The sequence below is a fragment of the Drosophila takahashii genome, chromosome 3L (genome assembly GCF_030179915.1).
Source record: "Drosophila takahashii strain IR98-3 E-12201 chromosome 3L, DtakHiC1v2, whole genome shotgun sequence".
Classification (NCBI taxonomy): domain Eukaryota; kingdom Metazoa; phylum Arthropoda; class Insecta; order Diptera; family Drosophilidae; genus Drosophila; species Drosophila takahashii.
The window spans coordinates 27,959,069-27,981,808 of record NC_091680.1 but is presented as its reverse complement, the minus strand read 5'-3'; the positions used below and the strand labels follow the sequence as shown (position 1 = coordinate 27,981,808).

At 41.2% G+C, this 22,740-nt stretch overlaps 3 protein-coding genes across 7 annotated transcripts in view; 2 read left to right on the top strand and 1 right to left on the bottom strand.

Moving 5' to 3' along the window:
* Positions 1–1,117: 1,117 nt before the first annotated feature.
* On the bottom strand, positions 1,118–2,140 carry LOC108068521 (uncharacterized). The gene has a single exon (XM_017158149.3). It carries the CDS (start codon positions 2,138–2,140, stop codon positions 1,676–1,678), a length of 465 nt encoding a protein of 154 aa, XP_017013638.2. The 3' UTR covers positions 1,118–1,675.
* Positions 2,141–2,280: 140 nt separating this feature from the next.
* On the top strand, positions 2,281–2,820 carry LOC108068522 (uncharacterized). Its single transcript, XM_017158150.3, has one exon. The coding sequence runs from the start codon at positions 2,281–2,283 to the stop codon at positions 2,572–2,574; it is 294 nt and encodes a 97-aa protein (XP_017013639.2). The 3' UTR covers positions 2,575–2,820.
* Positions 2,821–6,392: 3,572 nt separating this feature from the next.
* jim overlaps positions 6,393–22,740 on the top strand; it is a 36,603-nt gene continuing 20,255 nt past the window's right edge. For 3 of the 5 annotated variants that reach the window (XM_070215755.1, XM_070215753.1, XM_070215752.1), the window contains exon 1: positions 7,939–9,727. The gene's annotated coding sequence lies outside the window, so the exon portion shown is untranslated. Of the gene's footprint in view, positions 6,410–7,938; positions 9,728–22,740 lie in introns of those variants that run through there. The other 2 variants (XM_070215756.1, XM_070215754.1) reach the window with 1 other exon arrangement.

The window sequence follows — 22,740 nt, the reverse complement described above, 5'->3', positions numbered from 1 at the left end:
AATGACTATTTACTTATTAGAATTGACAATTTTGCTGGTTGGGGCCTGTTTGACAATTATTACAGTTGATTTTACCAAGTTTTTTTTTTGTGTGTATATACTTTGTGGACAATAGTAAAAAGAACGTTATTTTTGACGTTTTAAACAAAAAATCTTTTTAAAATAAAAATCTCAAATAATGATTATTTACGGTCCCTGATTTAAATTGTCTAATTCGGCGTTGACTTTTCGCGTATGTTCATGGCAGCCTAAATAATTTTAATGAAATAATAATGGAAATGTATTCGGCTTCAAAATCGCTATTTTCCCTTGTTGAATGCTGTTTCAGAAATATGATACAGTAGTCTGCTGTTTGGAGCATGAATATTAATTAATATTATTATATTTATGGTCATAGCGAATTTGATTGCATACAGTTGAGAAATTTAGCCAGGTCCGTTTGAAGAACTCAGCAGCAAGAGAATACTTTTACTTCAGGGAGTGATTTTGAACGCACCATTGGAAATGTGATTGCCCTTGTACATAAGTCTTTGCTAATGCTAATTTAGATGAAGGCCGTGAGGGAAACCCCACGGCCCGTTCTGCCTGCCAAATTCATCTTTTTTGCGTTCTATTTCTCTTGTTGCTCTTCCTCTTGGCCCATGGAGCATACGCTTAGCAGGGAGCGGGCCGGCTGAAATTTACATAGCCAAAGTCGACAAAGTCGCAAAAAGCAACAACGACCGAAACCGGCTTGCCAGCTCACACACTCACAAAACTCACCCACATATGCAAGCACCGCACAAGATAAGAGCGTCAACAACAAGAACAGCCGAATACAACAGAAACCGGCTTTTTGTGTGACCTAATATTTGAGTTAACTACTTTGGCAAAAAGGCGAACAGAAATCGCACTGGGGAGTGTTTCATGAAGTACGCTTTTCGCTCGCGATAAGATTAGAGCATATCGGAGCGGGCGGTGCGGAAAGGGCCTTATCAGGAGATACGGCCACAAAAACAGAGAGCTTTCGCCGTGTTGGCCAGTTCCGTGAGAAGGCGAACCAAATCACTGTGATCTGCCAGGGCGCTCTCCCATTGTCCCGATGCCAGATACCTAGGCTAAAAACAACAAATGCCAGTTGCCCGAGCCACAACTATTTGATGTTTGCCTTTTATTTGTACTACGTATACGACGTGTGCGACTTGGCGATGGTGACGCTGATGAGGTACCGGAGTGCCAGGGGGGGAGGTCGAAATCGGAATCGGAATCTAAATGCGAATGCGAATCTGAAACTAAACGGGAGGGAGAGTGGAAGCTTTCGGCGCTCGCTCGCAGTCGACTTTTTGCACCGGCAAAAAAACTAAGCAGCCGGCAAATGTTTTTGTGCAAACTCTCCGACCACCTCCGCCCCCGCCCCCGCCCCTTTCGGATTCGGGTTCGGATTCTCTCTGCACTTGACGTGCCCTCTCGGCAGAGTGCTCTAGTGTTTTACATTGTTGTCGTTCGTATTGGCGCCAAACGAGAGTGTCTATTGTTGGCAATGCGGCGTTGCCACGCTTCAGCCGCGGACATGCTTAGATGGCGACGTTGCCTCGCTTTGTGGGAGAACCTAGGAGTCTGGAATCAAGCTGGAGGCCCTGACCGAAATCGCCCTCAATCCGATCCCGCACCCGATCGTCCTCCCCCTCGCACTCCTTTACTTCGCGAACTGTTCGCAGTCGCAGTCGTAATCGTCGTATTCCCCATCTTCTTCGGAGTCCACATCCAATTGTCCACCAGCCATTATGGCCAGCTCAAAATTGCCCTGCCGCCGCAGGCTCTGCAGATCCAGAAAAATGTCCTCATCCTCCACGAACTCCACGTCGCTGTCTGTATCGAAGTGGTCCTCCCGTAACAAATCCAGCCGCACAAACCCGCCAAAAATTGCGTTCTTTCCCAATATGCGACAGGAAAGGTTGATATTGCTGGCGGATGGCACGATCGTATCATCGCCGGCAGGGCCAGCATTTTTGGTTCGTTTTATTCCTGGCAGGTGGCGCGGTCTGAAGATGGGAGTTCGCCTGTAGAGCTTCAGCAGGAGGGTGAGGGCCCTGTTCCTGGCCATGAGGAGCAGCTGTCCCATCCAGGGCTGCCTACGGCTGATCAGAAAAGAGGCTCGCATAGCTGGTCTAATGAAATAGAGTTATGTATGTGTTTGCTCTGACAAATTGTACTTTCTAGCTGTTCGTGCTGTCAAGTGTTTTATTTAAGCACAGTCTAGCGATTCAGTTGCGTCGAAAACAGAATTCAGAACACAACACAATGAATAAATCCAAATCGGAACGTTTCGGACCCTCGCAGGAGGTCGGAGTGCCAAGGACGGCATCTGGGTCCGTGAAGGATCTCCAGGCATCTGATCGAAACCTTTGCGGAAAGCCTAGCTTCCTCGTCTGCCGGGGAAAGAAGTCGCCCGATATGACCGAAGTCGACAGCTCGACCGATCTCAGAGAGCCAAACGGCTCAAATCTGCAGCAGACCGCTCTGAAAATCCATGGCATTATGAAGCACCAACGAAACATAATCGAAATGGTGGATGATGCTAACAATAATATCTAAACGCTTCCCGGAGGAGAAATGACTACGAAAGTAAGGTCTCCACCAAATGCCTTATTATTTGTCGAAATTTTCAAGTTCAACTAAATTTGACCAGTGTTACTCCCGGCATTTACGTTCCATTCATCCAACACACTTAATATCCCGCTCTTTCGGATTATCCGGTCAGCATTTGCCATTGTACCCTCGGCCACATTTGTTGCGATCAATGGCTTTATCATTTTGTTTTTAATAAATATTTATAAGTAAGCACTTTTGTTTTTCTACTGATAGTACCGCATATGACGGAGCCCCCCGTTGTCCAGGCGCAACAACAACGGCAACTGATTAATCCAACGCAGCCGATGGAGATAAGTTTATATATAGCATTTGGCATATGTTTCCATTGAATAATAGAACCATACGTGGTAAATACGGGCTTACTTTCACAACACCAGCAAACCTCAGACTTACAAAACAATTTTGAAAGGTCATACCACCGAATTACGAGGAAATTTTAATTATATTACTCTCTGTAGGTCTAAGCAAATACAGTCAGAAATATGCAACGCAGCGATAGAGACATTCCCAGAACACAATATATTCCTGAGTTCGTTTGATCGGTGAATTCTACAACTAAATGTGAAGTGGTCTTAATGTTTAAAATTTTGTTAGTTAAAACCGTTCACCCTCTTCCAAATTATACATTTCGATGAAAAAGTATTGATGTATAAAATCTGCGCCGCCTAGATTAAAAAACCTTTTTTCGGAGGCAAAGGTGCGTATGGGTGATAAATTCGTCAACAATTCAAAGACCTTAAATTTAATTTTTTCATAAAATCGTTCTCCCGTTTCTAACAGTGCTAAATTATACAAATTGATAGAACAACTGGTATAAGAAGAAATAATTTAAAAAAAAATGCTTACCGTGTTTTATATAACTTACTAAAAATCTTTAAAAAAAGCCAACCGTGCATATTGTATAACTATATTTTTTTAAAATTTGTTTTACCCACAAAATCGCCATAAATCAAGTTTGAGTTTTATTTTTGATCACGACGAATAACGGTTATTTGTCAACTTTTATTATAAAAATCAAAAAATAACAGTTATTCTTTGAGTTTTACTTTACGAATCCGAAAATAACTGTTAAAATGTGATTTTTAACATAAAACTCATAACAGTTACGGTTCTGTTAAAAACTTTGCATAAAACTACTAGATTAAAAAATTTTTTTCGGAGGCAAAGGTGCGTATGGGTGATAAATTCGACCCCAATTCGCAGACCGTAAAACGCTTTTTTTTAAATTCCAAAAAAGCGCTAGCTATAGTCGGGTGAGAGTAGGACTTGTTTTCTTGATAATACTCCCATCTACTCTGGTGTAGCATTATTTTAAAATTAAAAATGGCGAATTAAATTGTATAAAACAAGAAAGGAAGCTAGCTTCGGCCAGCCGAAGCTTATATACCCTTGCAGATCATTCCTATTAATTAACAAATCGCAAAAATGTTCAATTTTCTAATATTTCTCATTAATTTTCCGATCGTTCCTATGGCAGCTATATGATATAGTCGTCCGATTTTGATTAAATTAAAATTGAAATTCGGAAATATTTAAAAAGAGTCATATCCTAGAGTAGAAGATAATACAATAAAAACCAAAGAAGCTAGAATTTATTTCCTATTTCTTTTCCATTAATTTTCCGATCGTTCCTATGGCGGCTATATGATATAGTAGTCCGATTTTTTAAATTATTAATTCGAAATTCAGAAATATTTAAAAAATAACATCCCCAAAAGTAGAAGGTAATATTTCAAAAAACACCGAAGCTAGAATTTTTTAAAGTTTTTTTTTCCGATTGTTCCTATGGGAGCTATAAGATATAGTTGTCCGATCCGGTCGGCTCCGACATATATACTACCTGCAATAGAAAGAAGACTTTTGGGAAAGTTTCAACCCGATAGCTCAAAAACTGAGAGACTAGTTTGCGTAGAAACAGACAGACGGACAGACGGACAGACGGACAGACGGACAGATGGACAGACGGACAGACGGACAGACGGACAGACGGACATGGCTAGATCGACTCGTCTAGTGATGCTGATCAAGAATATATATACTTTATGGGGTCGGAAACGCCTCCTTCACTGCGTTGCAAACTTCTGACTGAAATCATAATACCCTCTGCAAGGGTATAAATATGAAGAATATATCAAAAAGCTTGAATAGAATCACTTGGAAAATCAATTAGTAAAAATACACATGTCAGTCAAGATATAATTTTTTTATTTGACCAAAACTTTACAAAAACAAGAAAGGAAGCTACCTTCGGCCAGCCGAAGCTTATATACCCTTGCAGATAAAGTAATGCTCACTCGGTGCTGTTCCAGGGATTCCAGATTTAGCGTTTCTATTTTTGAATTTTGTTTTTAAAGAGTCAAGAATTAAAACGCCTACTTCCTACAAAGTAACAATGAATTTTCTTATATATCTTTCAATATTCCTATGGGAGCCTTGAGATATAGTGGTCCGATCCGGCTCGCTCCGACATATGTACTACCTGCAATAGAAAGAAGACTTTCGGGAAAGTTTCATCGCGATATCTTTAAAACTGAGAGACTAGTTCGCATAGAAACGGACAGACGGACAGACGGACAGACGGACCGACGGACAGACGGACAGACGGACATGGCTAGATCGACTCGTCTAGTGATGCTGATCAAGAATATATATACTTTATGTGGTCGGAAACGTCTCCTTCACTGCGTTGCAAACATCTGACTGAAATTATAATACCCTCTACAAGGGTATAAAAAGAAGAGTATTTGTGATTATATAAAATGTTTCGAGTTATAGATGCTTGGCTCTTGACCAGTTAAAGTGTTCGAGAACCCTGCGTCCGCTAGTGAGGCTTTAAATTCCGGTCTTTAAGTTTGGCGCGTCGAAGCCCAGACTCCGCTCGCGACCGGTGACTGCGACTGATTTACCCACTTCTAAGCTCGGCCAGTTTCCAAATCGTAACACTTTCACGCGCTGCCACCAAAGTCGCCAGACGGCCAGCGGAGGGATCTGCTTTGGGGAAGGGTTTAACTAACCGTCCTGCGGGCCAGGCGCAGCCCTTTCCCCACCCATGGTCGGGCCTAACACTCCGCGGGGGCAGTCGAAAAAGGGCAACAGAACCTCAGCTGCAAAGGCACGCGACGCAAGGCCTCAGTCGCAGAGACGCGTGCGTCGACTGCGGACCCATGTGAGTCGCGCGACACGTACACACACTCGGGCGAGATACACACGGGCGAGTGTCTGTGTGCACAGATGTAGATACAGCACATTCACATCCACACACGTCTCCACCGCCAAGTTGCTTTTTGCGAACTTTTTGCCGACGCTTTTTGTTGCTTTGCCCCGTCTCTCTGTCTCCCTCTGTTTGTCATTGCTCTCTGTCTCACACACACACGGGCAGAGGTCTTGAGTAGCTCTCTCGCAGCACTTGTCTCTCTCGCGGTGCGACTCTCTTAAAGGCGGGGGCGTGGGGTGGAGCGTGGGGTAGAGGGTGAAGTTCTCGTTCTCGTCGTCGTTTTGGGTTCGCTCCGTTTGATTTTCGCTTCGTTGTTGTTGTCTGAGCGCGAGTGTCCGTAAAAAGCTTTGTGCGCCAACCCCCCACATTCCCCGTCCACGACCCCTCCTACACCCGCTGAAGAAGGTTTATTCAGTTTCTTTTTGGCTCTCCCAGCTCTCACGGCTCCTGATGCTGCCGACGCCGACGCTGGCCGAGACTGCGGCTTGGTCGTCGCCGCTTTCATGGGGTTCTTGAGCGTATGCAAAAGATTTTTGCACATATTCATCTTTTTGGCCGTTTTCGGTGCGTTTCGCGGAGCTCGCTGGCTCTTGGAGTGTTCGCGCGAATTTCCAGCATTTTTGCGCGCCCAAAGAAATTGTAGTTCCCGTGTTTCTGTTCTGGTTCGGAGGCCACGATCCAATCTTTTGGGTTCTGCGTCTAACCCTCAGCGCTCTATAATCTTCGATCCAAAAGTCCCAAAATCCTTTAACCAGAACATTCCAAAAACTGAACGGTGCTAGCATGGAAAATACCTCGAAGACCTTTTAGAGTGAATTTATTCTTGACAGATAGTAATTCGAGTTACGGAAGTTTGACTGTACATTCTTTCCGGGACTGCGAATTTCATGTTGCGAGTGCTCAATGCGAAAAGCTTTGCGTAGGAAAATTCGCTTGTGAAGTGCAAAATGATTAATGTTTATTGCAAGTGACGGTCAAAAAGACTGATGCTCGTCAGAAGGAGTATTTTTCAGATATTTCATCTTCAAGGCCAGCATTTGGAAAGTTGGCAATCATCTGACAAATCCATTGCAACACCCTTTTAAAAGCTGTGCCTTTAGTTGGCCGGCCCAAAAGCAGAGCGAGCTATCTGCCGCATCTACGGATATTGACTCTCCCCGATGCGGTTCAACGATTTCTGTTCAACTATTTGGAACTTTAATGTTTTAGTGTTTGGCGGGTGGAATTGGCGGTGCCGGCGGGTTATTCAGTTACCCGTTGTGTTCCACGACAAAAAAGCTAAACGCAAACGTAGTATCTATGACTCTGTGTATTCGTGTGTTGTATCGCTATCCATAAATCTGCCCCGCACGAAGTGCAGTCGCCGTCGTCCAACTTTTATTTCGCTGGCGTTGCCGCAGATTTCTCGACTGTTGTTGTCTGCATTAGATCGTATCTATGTTGCCAGTTTTACTTAGTTTGGATGGGTTTTGCTTTGTTTTCTGCCGCCCACAGAGACCACATAGACCCACCCTTCTGGGGGGCCAGTGCTTTCGAAACCCCCTTTCCGTCATCTGGCGGCGTTTTGAACTTGAAAATTTTGTTGTTCGCTTAGTTTTACCATATTTTCTAGCTTCCCGGCATTGTCCTTGCGCCCTCTCTCTGGTTCTCTCCGAGCGGCTCTCTTAGAGTCCTCTCCGATGTTTAGACAATGCGTGCCGTATACAAAACACTGGTGTCTAGGGTTAGGAATAGAAGAGCAGTGGGTGGGCTGTGGGTGCAGATGTGTCTGCGGTTGTTTGTCTCGGTGCCAGCGAGTGAGAGTGTATGTGGAGTCTGTGCCATGTGTTGATTTTATTTAGGCAACAGGAAGAGCGCTTCGAAAGGGGGAGGGGGATGGGGATCCCAGAACCAAGACCCCAAGACTCAAGAAACACAATGAACTACGTTTTCTTTGGTTGTACTACAATTTAATTAACTAAATTTTGTTCATATATGTATGTTGTCGGCAGTTTTCGGATACCACTTAAAGATGCAGAAGGACATTAGGTCCCGAAAACTGTTGGCCGACCTCACCCACACAGTCACTAATCTGATGTCTTCTTCTTTTGCAGGTGCTTTTTGACTGTTTGGAACATTTTTAAACATTACGTTAAAACGTTGTTGATACTTACTGAAATATTGTTTTGTGTTTAAACATATAATAATAACCACTATAATACTGTCAGCATAATACAAAGGAAGGGGAACGAAGGTCATATTATAATACAAATGTAATAACATAAAAAGCGACAACGATAACAACTTATTTGCCATCAGTTAACTTTTTATTTCAAACATTCTTATTACTAAATACCTAAATAATTTGAATATAATTTCATGCAACCAATTCTACGACAACAAATTTGTAACATCAACTACAACAACAACAAAAAATAAATAGTACAACAAATTAAAGTTAAATTTCAGTTGTATAAAAAAACAAAAAGTGATTTTTAGTTAGTTTCTCAAAATTTAACAAACAAAATTCACAACAAAATTTGGAATACAACAACTACAAACACCGCAACAACAACTACAACAACAATTACAACCACTGCAACAAACAACAACCAACCGATAACAACTGCAAAATCCAGAAAATAATAGACAAAAATAACAAAAGTATAATTGATAATATGAGAAAATTGTAACCATAATAAAGAGACTAATTAAACAAACTAAACAAAGAAATAAATCAAAGCGCAACAAATAACGAATTACACAACCAAAAGGAAACAGCCAACAAACCAGCAAATCAAATCAAAGCAAACAAACAAAAATAGCCACACGAAATAGCCAACAAAACATAAACCAGAAACAGAACAAAGCAACCGAAACAAACAAAAATAGCAACCGAAGCAAAACCAATCGAAGCAGAATCAGAACCAGAAATAGCCTTACAACTCGCCTCCAAGCCCAACCCAATAGCAGAATTCAAGAGATATAACCGATAACTGAAACCGATAACAGGATAACAAATAGAAAATAGAGCAACGAAACAGCAACAGAAAAAGCAACAGCAGAAGTGAAATCTGAATTTCAAAACCGAAAGCCAATCAAACAAAAAAGAAATACAAAAACGGAAATAGCCAAAATTTGTTAAATTTATTTTGTGTGTTTTAACGGAAAAAAGTATAACAAAAAAGTCAAACGGAAATAAATAAAAAAGAAATAAATTTGTCGTTTATAAAATTGAACCCTTGTGTTGAAGCTTACATATTCGCTTTAGTCCTTAAATTTTGCGTTCGTCAAAAAAGCGGTCGAGAAAATGTTCTGAAAAAGTCTTGAATGAATCGAGCTGAGAAGCACTTTATAAACTTTGAGAGGATAAGCGATTGAAATAAAAAAGGAAGCGGCAAAAAACAATTTCCCTAGTGAAAAGCAGGAAACTGCAAAAACAGTTTTGTGCCAAAGTTGCGCAATTACAAGTGTACATTTGTGTATGAGGGTGTCACGTTGCACCGATGACGAGATAAATCGGATCGCGAAGAACATCACTATATCAATATATATCCATATACAAATTATCTAAAATTGTTCATATCGTGGCAAAAGCTTAATATGATCTAAAAGAAAGTAAAATCCGTTTTCGAATGCATTTCGTACTTGCAAAAAAATTAACATAACATTAGTAGTGAGAAAAAGATAAACAAAAGAAAATTCCATTCCGGAAGAACATTCTAGGCTAAAAATAAAAATATATTACTATTAACAATAAAACACGAGTTTTGAGGATCTTTAAAATATAGAAGAGACAAACAAGACGACGTTTTTCTGGAATAACTCAACAATCCCTTCACACCCATTAGCATCGTATCAAAAGAAATCATTTCAAGGAGGTCATCTTTGCTTGTCAATTCGGTAAGTGAGGTTTTTTAATCGTTATATCTTATTTATTTGTCACCTGGTAAATGAAAAGTCGTATTAACAACCTTTTTCATGTTTTTTTTAAATATTTGAAATAATATTTAGGCTTTTATGATTTGTTACATTTTAGGTTATTAAAACAAGAGAGAACGCTATAGCCGTGTGCCCTGACTATCAGATACCCGTCACTCAGCTAAAGGGAGTGCGAGGGAGATGGAGATATAAAACTTTAATCGGGAATAACTTTTTAACCTATGGTCCGATTTGAAAAATTTGATAGGTTATAAATATACACACTTATACTTCTCCGAAATCTTTAAAGGTGTGGGCGCCAGAAACATTTTAAAATCCTTAGGGGGCGTGGCGCTCGGCTGAAATAAACTTGCGCTGCGTAGGAAGCCCAATAATATGTGTGGGCAATCCCAACTTTCTAGCTTTTGTAGTTTCCGAGATCTCAGCGTTCATCCGGACGGACAGAAAGACAGACAGACGGAAATGGCTAGATCGATTTGGCTAGTGACCCTGATAAAGAATATATATATTTTATAGGGTCGGAAAAGCTTCCTTCTACCTGTTACATACTTTTGCACGAATACAATATACCCTTTTACTCTACGAGTAACGGGAATTCTTACCAACCGTCTTCGTTTGGGAAAGATTTCTGCGACACCTCGGATTATATACCGTCGTGTTCTAAAAACTGTAAAATACTTTTTTATACCCGTTACTCGTAGAGTATTCGTCCAAAAGTATGTAACAGGTACTTTTGCACGAATACAATATACCCTTTTACTCTACGAGTAACGGGAATTCTTACCAACCGTTTCCGACCCCATAAAGTACATATATTCTTGATCAGCAACACTAGCCGAGTTGATCTGGCCATGTCTGTCTGTCCGTATGAACGCTGAGATCTCGGAAACTACAAAAGCTAGAAGGTTGGGATTTTCCGCACATATTCTGGGCTTCTTACGCAGCGCAAGTTTGTTTCAGCCGACGGCCACGCCCCCTCTAGCGCCCACAATCGCCTTAAACGATTTTAAAAGGTGTCTGGTGCCCAAACCTTAAAATATTTCGGAAAAGTAAAAATGTAGATTTATTTTATTTGTCAATACCTATCTAAATGTAGAAAAAAAAATGTTTCAAATCGGACCATTTGTTAAGAAATTATGCGCGATCAAAGTTTTATATGTCCATCTCCCTCGCAGTCACTCTAGCTGAGTAACGGGTACTTGATAGTCGGGGCACCCGATTATAACGTTCTCTCTTGTTCTTAATATATACAAAAAGCAAGAAAAAAGTTTACTTCGGCCATCCAAAGTTTATATACCCTTGCATGTATTTTAACGCTCTTATTAAAATGTCAAAAATTTAAACGCCTACATCCTACAAAGATACAATGTTTGTTTTTGATTATTCCTATGGGAGTCATAAGATATAGTGTCTGATCCGACTCGTTCCGAAATATGTACTACCTGCAATATAAAGAAGAATTTTGGGAAAGTTTTATCGCGATAGCTTTAAAACTGAGAGACTAGTTCGCATAGAAACGGACCGACGGGTACGGCTATTGGCGCTGATCAAGAATATATATACTTTATGTGGCCGGAAACGTCTTCTTCACTGCATTGCAAACTTTTGACTGAAATTATAATACCATCTGCAAGGGTAAAATAGTAGTTTTTGTAGTTTTGAGCGATAGTATCGATTGTGAGCCCAACCCATCGATGTTTCCAAAATTTTAAAACCATCGATAGTATCGATAGGGCTATCGATTTTTTCACCAACTATAATACATAGGAAGTTTGAACAAAGGTAAATTTATTATATTCGATGCCAAAAGACAGAGACACCAAACACGAACCGTGAGAATATCCATACGAACACGTGACGTATATAACAGCCCCTTAGGGACCCACATGCGCAAATGTGTAGGTGCCCCCACAACGCACACATATGCATGTATATATGTGAAGCTTATGTACAGTGTGCATACAAAAATGCTGGTATGCTCATCTACATGCAAATTTCACTTACGCGCAAAAAATTAATTATTGAAAAAATGCGCGACGGACATCCAAGGACCGCGAGAAACAACTCCGATCTCCACCCACCATCGCTGTCCGTTAAAAGCTGGTGCAGGTGGAGGTGGAGGTGGTGGTGGGTGGCCATCGGCAATCGAAATACAAAAGTCGAAAGGATGAGCACCATCAGCAGCAGCAGCAGAAAAAACCAGCCATTACACATATTTTAAATGAATTGAAATAAAATTCGTACATAAAAATGATTGTGAGACTGTATATGTGGCCGCCGAAGTACAGTTGACTCCACACATTTTTAACGGAAAATGGCAGGCAAGCAGTATTCGCAGCGACCGCGGCAGAGGCAGAAGCAGCGGCAGAGGCGTGGGCAGTGTGTGCAAATGGGGTGCGGATGCAGAGCCCCCGAAAGGGGTTGCCCGACCGAACGGTCAGTTGCCGAGTGTCCTTCCACACGAGGCTGTGCGACAGGGATGGATTCTGTCTGCCAAGCCCCCTGCCCACCACCCTTGCCAACAAGTAGCTGCAGTTTTTAATGTGTTGAAGCTGACGATGCGTCGCCCAAAAGAGCGCAATTATATTTTTGCTCTCTGTCTCTGGGAATCTGCATTTGTTGCTGAATCCGCTGCTGTACGTGTGGGCCATGTCATTAATGACAAGTTTAATTTACATTCGCGAGCTTCTCTTTCCCTCTTTGGCGATGGGCTTGCAGTTGGCAACAGTAGAGCCACGGAGCCCCCACCCAAAACTACCCAACCACCCACCGAACCCGCTGAACCGCGCGCAAATTGCATTTTTCGGTTGCATTCTTTTCCATGTCATTTCACTTAATTTTATTGCAGCTGCTGCGTATATTTCTCTGTCTCTGCGAGTTTTTTGCCATGTCATTGAATGTAGTTTCTAGAGTCTAGAGCAAACGTGACATGTCATTCACGGGGGAAAAGGGGAGCACGGTTTTTGTTTATAACATCAAAATTAATTGTAAGCTGGTGTTCTTTCTTGGTGCCGAAGGTTTCTTTTGCCGCCTAAAACAAGGTGACTAAAAATCTGTTCTTAATTATAGAGCTTCAGCTGCCCGGACTTCTTCGGATTTGATCCCATTAAAACATAGTCCCCTTCACGCGCATCGCGAAACTTTTCGGTCCGTTTTAACCAGCTTTAATTATCCCCTCAACTTATTCAAGAGCGCTATTCATAAATATTCAAAGCAAACATTCCGCCTGACACATCCATGCGCATCCTCTTCAGCTGCAAGGCGAGTAAAAGTCGTGAAAGGCAGCCTCTAGAACGGCAATCATGTGCGCAAATTTCAGGGGGAGGATAAAATTTGAAGAGGCTTACATGTGCGGAGTGTATGTTCTCCACCTAATTCGGATCGCGCGCTTTCGTTGGCCTTGGGTGGATGACTAAGTAGGGGCTTTGATACATAAAGATGATGAGAGGATGGCCAAATAGAGAGATGGATAGATACATGTAGCTAGTCGTGGTAAGTAGGGCGGAATTTGGGTGGTCATATGTCCTGAGAGTACCAATAAGGAAGCGTAGCTCATGTTGAAGTAGTCAAAAGTCAGCAAAATGAGTTCACACAAAATGAAATGTGAGACCAGTTGAATAACCTTTCTTTTTTTTTTACAAATGTACTGCCTTTGTATAAATCAAGAGTGGGAAAGGGATTTATGCACTGGCTGCACACTCTTTCCGAGATCCTCCAAACACACGCCCATGCCCACTCATAGGTGCAAGAACAAAAGATGGGAAAGCTTAAATAAAAAACTTAATTCTTGTTTATCTTATTTTATTTAAAATAAACGGTACACAGTATGGCGGGGTCAAGGGTTGGAAAATGCATGTCAACAGCCTATCGCAGGGCAGCACGGGGCGTATGCGTAACATTTTTATACGCCCGTACTGAGATCGCTCGCTCGTCTTCCTCTGAACGGATGAGTGGGGAATGGGCTTGGGATTGGATTGGGGTTGCCGGCAACGGGGTGGGAAAGACTGTGTGTGGGATGGGGGCTGACATTATTCACGTGGTGGTGTTGCCGTTAGTTGCCATGCAGTATACATTTTGCAAAGATATTGGATGAATTGCCAAGAGGTTGAGGGGGTGGAGTGTTTACAGCGGAATTCGGATGTTGTAATGGCTTAGAAATTACGCATAAATAAACCCATTAAAATACTGATTTCAGCTTGAGTAATAAAACCCTGCATTGTCGGAGTGGCGAGTTTAGTCCAGAAGAGTTAGATGCGGAATTGGTATTGGCGATCACAATCCACTCTAAAAGCACTTGGGGCCCCAACAAAGGCCAGCGCACAAATACAATAATGTTCCATTCACGTATGCGGAATATGCATTCTTATGTCTCTTGTAGAATGAAACAAAAACTTGCATTTAGCATATTCACGTACATACTGATTTCAGCCACACACTTCTCCTCCTTTTGGCGCACTATTGTGTTATCCAACGTACCTCTGGCCAAAGCACTATGGGGCATTTGACCACTTTGGTTGGCCAAAACCCATTTTTTAAAAGTCGTTAAAACAAAAAATGTTGTTTGAGGATGTGTTAACAAAAGACCATTTAACAATGTTACGTTTACAGAAATCCGATAGAGGTCGCCTCTGTTAAGGTAGGAGCTGTTAAATCAGCTGTTCGATATGCAATTATCGAGCTGTTGAATTTCGACTTTTTGCTTGCAGTTTTAAAGTGCTTTAAATTTGAGTTTTTAAGCAATCTAAGTAAACTTTTTGGATTGGATTTAAAGGATTATGCTATTTACTAAGTATTTGTGTGGTTCGACGACAAAAATGAGACGGTTTTTTCTTACAAATGAGTGTTAAAGGGAGTGGTCTAACAAGTACATTTTTGTAAGAAAACTAATTTTCAAATGGAGCAACAAAGTGAGTCCAGCGGAGTCCACTTCTGGAACCTATTGGGATTTGTAGATTATTTAATTGTTGTTAAAATGTATATGGTCAGAATCGCCACTTATTGCCACTTTTTCTGTAATTTAATTTTTTAGACCATAACCTCAAATTTCACAAACTCCTATCGTTTGCACTGGTGGCTAAGGAAGTAAGGACTTTCGTGACTTTAAATTATTATCAAAATATAGTAGAAATACTTAGCTTTGTAATTGACTAACTTAAGTGGACTTTAGCGGCTTTAAAACGAAAGTTCCGCTACAACTTGAACAAAAAGTCGTACAAATGTAAAGTAAATTCTTGCATTTGCCCCTTTTTTTTAAAACTTTGGGATATAGTCGTCCGATTTGTATAAAACTGTTAATATTGTTTTAAAAACTTACATAATTGCTATTTCTAAAGTTATGTGCATTTATCTCCAAAAACAGCAAAGTTAATTTGATCGTTTCTATGGCAGCTATATGATATAGTTTTCCGATCCGGATGATTATCATATATAATATGCGGGGGGATAAGAAATGGCGACTGGTAAAGTTTCAAGTCAATATCTTTTGAAATGACCGAGTTATTAATTTCGGCCAACAAAAGTGGTCAAATGCCCCATAGTGCAAAGGCAGAAATTGCGAGCTCTGGCACAAGTGCGCTTTGGTCTGGCCTGCTGCTGAAAAATAGAAAAAGCACCGAAGTGCTCGGGACATGGGCATGCGGCATTGCTGCGAGGACAATGCAGGCAGACTCTAGCCAGCCCTAGCCCGAGTGCTCGTAAAAATCGCAGACTGCCCCCGATGGGGAGTTCCGGGGGAGTTGGCATGGCAGCTATAATATTTAAAACCTGCAACTGCATTTAAATGCAGTGGAAACTTTGTTAGCAACCCATTGCATGCTAATGCTCTTTCTCTTCTTTGTTGCCACAAATTTGACTCATTTGATTTACAGTCAGTAGTTAATGGTCAAGGGGCCTGGTGGGGGAGCTCAAATTTGGCTATAGTTCAGATCAGCAAATTGATGTACTGGCGAGCAGCATGTGGAATAACAGAAATGTTCAGCCGCATGCAGTGACTCCTTTTTTTTGCATTTTAACTACCTTTTGTCTGGTTGCTGTCTGCGAAAACTTGTCTGCTCATAAAAGCTTGTTCCCTCCATGCGGGGAAAATTTAGCGAAGGGAAGCCTTCAAAGTCGTATCTCAAAGTTTTCACTTTCAGGCAAGGCAAACAAAGCGCAAAAAGCGATAAAGTTTATTAAGTAAGGCTGAAGTGCTTGAAACGAGAAATACATAAAACACAAATGTTTTTTTCTTTAAAGAAGCTTTCACCTAACGAGCTATGTGCAAATAATAGAGGTCCAGGCACCCCCAGCATCCTTTGCTGGCAACTTCATTTTAAAATTGAATTTGACACACTCCCCGAAGGGCTCTCACAAAGTTTTCCAGACGTAAAAATGCGCAGACGCCCATTGGCTCAACTTCAGTTGATCCAGCCACTACAGCCGGGAAAACTATGTCAGAACTCATTTAGCTCCCGAGAAATTTTTTGGCACAACATTTGAATGTGTTTCCGCTTCGGGAGTAGAAGTGGCGTATAACGAAAGGCATACGGGCATACGGTTTACAGGCCTGTTACACTTCCAAAAAAATTGTATGCGAAAACCTCATTTGTGTGTACAATATAATGGGGCGCCGAAAAATTGAAAATTTCTAGCCCCTCATTTATAAACTAAATAATAAAAAAAAGAGATGTGCTATGGTCTAGTATTTAAGTGGTGCCATCAATTGGAAAAGGCATTATTTGCTCATAACTTTTTAATGAGAGGACCGATTTAAAAAGTTTGTTCTACATTTTGGTGCACACAAAAAAATTTGCTTGGTAAAATTGACCAACAAAGATAGTTACGTATATTATAATATTAAAATAGTTACGTGTATTTTATTTTTGCTTTGGGTGTATTTGCTAATTTTTTGGGTCTTTGCTAATTGTGTGTATTTTGTTGTTGTGAAATGACAATTTACTTAGTAGAATTGACAATTTTGCTGTTTGGGGCCTATTTGACAATTATTACAGTTGATTTTACCAAGTTTTTTTTTTGTGTGTGGTATTTTTACTCCACCTTGATGAAACGAACTGGCTCTGCGCAGGAATACGAAGAATCTTCATACTTAGCTTTTAATGTTTCAGAGATCTCAGCGTTCATATGGACGGACAGACTAACGTACGGACGGTCGTACGTACATGGCTTGATCGACTCGGCTAATGATCAAGAATATATACACTTTATAGGATCGGCAACGCTTTCTTCTAACTTTTACATAATTTTCGTGAGAGTGCTAAAGTAGTGTCCACCACTGTAAAAAAATGAAAGTTAAAAAAAAAGAAAATTCTGTCGGCCTGTGTTCTTAAAACACAAAACTTTCACACAAAAAAATTTGCTTGGTAAAATTGACCAACAAAGATAGTTACGTAACTATTAAAATAGTTACGTTTACTTTGTTTTTGCTTTGGGTTTGTGTCTTTGCTAATTGTGTGTATTTTGTTGTTGTGAAATGACTATTTACTTAGTAGAATTGACAATTTTGCTGGTTGGGGCCTGTTTGACAATTATTACAGTTGATTTTACCAAGTTTTTCTTTTGTGTGAAATATAATATAAATAAAATATAATTAGTTCCTTGTGATTATTATTTCCAGTAAAAATACATACTTAAGGTCGGTGGAAAGGTGTGCGACCCTTGGCCCAAAGTAATCCTATTACTTACAAAAATGCTCTTAAACGGAAAGACTTATGGGAGAGACAGTTGAATATGTGGGGGAGGCCAGAGCTGAAAAGGCGTTTTGCCACCCTGTAGTGCGTTGGGAGGCTTCTGCTTGGTGCGTGCGGATTTTCACACTTCACGCATGGACTGATCAGCGAACCGGCAACAAAGTAGCCAGGGTTGCATTTATTGGCACCTGCCAACTGTACTTGGGCGGTTGAGTCGGCCCTCTTCTTAAATACTTGCGGCACCTAAGCTGTTGGCCATTCGCTGTTTCCCGAGATTTAAACATATTTCGCTAAATTGCCTTTTTTCAGTCATTTAAGGTAATTGCATTAGACTCGTTTGACACGTTGCTTTGGGTCGAGACCGGCAAGGGTTTTAACTTTTTATATGTATGTAAATGGATGGTAAGTTGCAAAGGGGAACCATGGAAAATAATCATCTATTCCGACCAGTAAATGCTCTTGTCTGCAAAGTCTTAAAAAAAGTACACCCAAAAAAAATCGATTTTATTCATTTCGCCGTAAAATTGATATGCGCATGGAAATTTCTTATTATGCAATACGAATATTGCACTGCGTTGCACACTTTTGAAAGAAATCATTATACCCTCTGCAAGGGTATAAAAAGAAAGGTATAAAACTGTTTTGTGCCTTTGTCCCTTTTCACAATTTCATTTATATGCATGTCAAAACGATTGCAATTTCCCGGCGCTCTCTTCACAATTTCAGTTTATCAAGTCGGAAAGATAAAAAAAATCAAATCGATAGGTTACTGAACCAAAAGGCAAGGCGCAAAGTCACCAACGAGGGGCACAAGTACAGACTCTCTGGCGAAGGCAAAACAGCTGAATGCATTGGTAAACAACTCACAGGAACCACGAGAAGATTAAGAGTGGAAGGAATCTTGGCAACAATGCAATAAAAATGCTAAATTTAAACTGCAAAGTGCACAGCAGATGCACAAATAGAGAGGCAGCGCAAAAAAGAGGCATCTGAGAGATGGAATTATATCTCTGAAGGCACCAAATGTCGTTTATTCTTGGCCATCTCAAGGGAAGATGCCAGCTTGGTTGCCTCGTGGCTTGCTCTTGCTCTCTTTCAAAATGGCATTTTGATTTTTTTGGAGCAGCATAAAAAATAACTTGTAATTTTTCGTGTTTTCCGATTCTGCAGCAATGCAGAAAGCTTAACATAAAGCAAAAACCAATCAAAAGTAAACATCCAGCAAAAACGGCACAAAAGACACGATGTCAGCAGCGTATACATACAAATGTATCGGGGGGGCGAAGATGGCATATCTGCTCGATTTGTTTCTGTTGTTTATAGCAAAAAAAATAAGCACGGTGTTTATTTATACAATAATGCATACACATCATACAATAATTTACTTTATATTTGTACACGGTGCCGCCCCCTCTGACCCCTTCTCCTCACCACGCCGCACCTGTCACTCGCAGTCGCTGGAAAACCGCTTCCAACCCGGAAAGCAGCGAAATCAAATGAACAATTGCTAAATTTCTGGCACGATAAAAGCCCGCCATCCGAATTTGCTGGGTCGCTGCAATAGGTGCGACGGTTGAGTGCCAAGTTATAATTGTCTTAATGGCTTTGGTATTTGGTCCTGCATGTCCATCAATAGAGCTGATTAAGCAATGACAGACTGGGAGTAAAAGAAAAAGAATCAAATTATTTTGTACATGATGCAAACAATTTGATATATTATTATAATTCGGGTAAAACTTCTAAAAGGAGGATGAAAAACATTTCAGACATTGACCGGTATATATGTACATATATGTACATATGGGACGTTCCAAATCAACCCGTCCATTAAGTATATATGTATATTCTTTATCAGCACAGGCGATCTAGCCATGTCCGATTCTACGCAAACAAGTCTTGTAGTAGTTCACGAACTAGAGAAAGCGAAGCATTGAGCGTTTCCTTTAACTGCAAGGATGTATAAACTTCCGAAGCAACTTTCCTTTATTGTTAAATTTTTTACAACTCCACTGTTAGTTCGCACTTTAGCAAACTTTTTTTTGGTCTATTGATATGTGCTGGCGTAAGCCAAGAACTTTTGGTATTTGTGGGCGTGAAAAGGGGCGCTGCAGAAATTTTTGATGCAAAGAAATCCCTAGAATCTGCACCCTTACTCCCAACATTTTAGCTTGTATAGTTCTCAGCATTTATACGGACGAACAGATATCCGGACATGGACAAATCGACTCGGCTAGTGATAGAAATAAAGAAAATATCACTTTGGACGCCAGTACTGAGATCTCGGAAACTACAAGAGCTAGAAAGTTGGGATTACCCACACATATTCGTTGGCTTCCTACGCAGCACAAGTTTGTTTCAGCCGATCGCCACGCCCCCTCTAACGCCCACAATCGCCTTAAACGATTTTTAAAGGTGTCTGGCGCCCACGCCTTTAAAGGTTTCGGAGAAGTAAAAATGCAGTTTTATTTTATTTATCAATACCTATCGAAATGTAGAAGAAATTTTTCAAATCGGAACCCTCATTAAATAGTTTTATATCCCCATCTCCCTCGCACTCTCTTTAGCTCCTTAGCGGGTATCTGATAGTCAGGGCACCCGACTATAGGTTCTCTCTTGTTTTGGTTTAATTTGTACATTATTGCTACATGTATATACATTCTTGTGTACATATCTGTTTATAACCATCTAAAGGCAAATATTTTTTGTAAATCTCTAAAATCTTCATCTCCTTTCCACTCCGTTTACTGAGAAAACGGTATCTGATAGTCGAGGCACTCGACCATAGCCTTGACTCATAAATAACGCTAGTTTATTAAATATCTACATCTAAGACTTTCTGTATAGAGAAATTCGAATTATGCAATATTGACTAAAAATCCTGATACCAAACCATTTTTCGTTTATATGTATCGAATTAAACTTCTATCTTCTATCTTCTATCACATGTAATTCCTGTCAATGGAGGGGTGGCATCTTCGATGGTGGGGTCCTTACTTCCACTAGTTCTGCGGCACTCTGCATGTTATTCGGCGAGCGCGTAGAGGAAATAAAAAGTAGATTGAACTCTGATATGCCGCGGACCCAACATTAGAAAATCGACAACGGAGCTCGAGAGCGAGCTTTGCGAGAGAATGCACTAACACTGAGGCGGTTGTGTAAGACGCGCGCGGCACCCACACCCACACCTACACACACACAGCCTTACTCGCCCCGCCGGCAAAAAGTGGAAAAAATTCGCGAATGTTTTGGCTAAAAAAGCTTAGAGAGACTCTCTGAGGTGGGTCTCTCTCTCGACTGGGGGCTCCTAAGCAAAAGGCTGGCGCGCTGCCGCACACCCATACACCGTACACCATACAAGCAGAGCACAGCACAAAAACAGACACTGCAAAATGAGAAAGAGGCAAGACACGGACACGGATACGAACGGCAGAGAATCAACCGTTCAGACGACGAGGCATCGCTGAGAGGCGAGTCAAGTTAAGTCGAGTTGAGTCTCGTTTTGGGTTCGGACTCAGATTCGCGTTGGCTTCGCGTTCGGTTTGTTATTTTTTGGCATTTTGTTCGATTTTTCGTGCCGACATCTAATAAAAAAGCTGTACACCGCGTACGTACATGTGCGGAGAGCGCTCCCGTCGAGAACTTGTGAGGCAGCCATCAAAAATAACTAAAAATGTAGTCGGCCAGCGACACAAACCGAAATAAAACGCAAAAGTGCACCGAAAACAATCGCGAGGCGGGCAAAGTGTTGAATAAGCAACGCATAATTTACCTGTGTGCTGCACAACGCTGCGTATACGCAATTTCGCCCCACTAGGAAAGGCGAAGCACAGGAGGAGTGGCAAAGGCGCATACGAAACTGTGATGTTATGAAGAACCGCCAAATGAAAAGTGGACAGGCCCTTTGGACCTACAGCAAGTGCCACTAAGTAGAATCAGAAGCATTTTCGCGATCGTCTGCAGTTTGCTTTTTGCAACATTGCAACTGCATCTGCGTATCTGTGTGTATCTGCCACGCCGCTAGTGCACTGGTAGAAGTATCTATGCGAATTTCGGCTCGTTTCGGGGGTGTCTGTGTGAGCACGTGCATCTGTGTGCGCTACGAACTGCGCCTGTGTTCGCGGCCCGTTGCAATTTTCAATTTTTCGCCCCTACTTCCTCCAGCTCCCTCGTTCCGAGCTTCGACAAGTCGTGCCATTGCCTGCCGCAATCAGCAATTTGAGGTTAGTGTCTTTATACCCTGTATACATACTAATACTGCCGTTGGGCCCAAAAGCACTCACATCCACAGTATGTCAAACCCCCAAGAACGGGAATTGCAATGGTTTTGGGTGCTCTTAGCCATGGAAACGAATTTAGATACAGAATTTAGCTCGATTAGTGGATGAACTGGGAAAGAAAGCGAAATCGAGCCCCCAAAACGTATATGCGATTTGATGCGAATACGAATAATATGTATAAAACTATAAGCAAAGTAAAGTCCACCGCTAGTGGAGGTTTGAAAAATTAAAATTTTGGGTGGGATGACGGTCTTATTTGATGGGATGAGCTCCAAAAACTTGATTCGGAAGTCATCGCAAATTAACACTTTCCGGTAAGGCTGCAATTAGAAAATATTCCTGAGGAGTGGCAGAGGTTGCCAAATTGAATAGAAACCAAAGGAACCAAAGATACACAACTAAAAATGTTTGCGCGTAAATCAAGTTGACAAATGCAAAGGAGATTCGCCGGGGCGCAATAAAGGGGCGCGGAAAGGGGCATACACAAAACGGCACTAATGAGCAGAGGAGCTCAAAGCAAAAGGCGCAAAACTAAAAGCAAGACCAACAACAAAAATTGCCACAAATCATTTGCAATTTTTATTTGCTTTTTTGCTCTCCGATTTTTTGCGAAATTCTCCCTGGGGCTGAATTCATTTATATTTTTGGTGTCTGGGTTGAGTCGTTTGATGGCGAGGGGGTGGGGAGCCGAAAGAGTAGGGCATTTGTGTGTGTGCGTAGCCACGAATGTGTGCGAATGTCAGGGCATAAAGGAATATGATGAATTATAAGCCAAAACGCTTTTCGCACAAAAAACTAAAATCCACAAAATGTTCAGCAATAAAACAAGCAAAATCACTTAATTGTATGTATGTATGTATGTGCGTGTGTGCTTGTCGTAGTTGTCTTTTCGTTTTTTCGGCCTGTGTATCTAACAGATACATATGTGTGTTCAGTGTACACTGTACATCTCCAACTCCTAATGCATGTGTAGCGTGCTGTGGAACGTCCATCTGCTGCCGAGCGATGGGTT

What these genes read in the sequence shown, in the direction of transcription:
- LOC108068522 (XM_017158150.3), top strand. Translation starts at nt 2,281, where the DNA reads ATGAATAAATCCAAATCGGAACGTTTCGGACCCTCGCAGGAGGTCGGA.
- LOC108068521 (XM_017158149.3), bottom strand. Translation starts at nt 2,140, where the DNA reads ATGCGAGCCTCTTTTCTGATCAGCCGTAGGCAGCCCTGGATGGGACAG.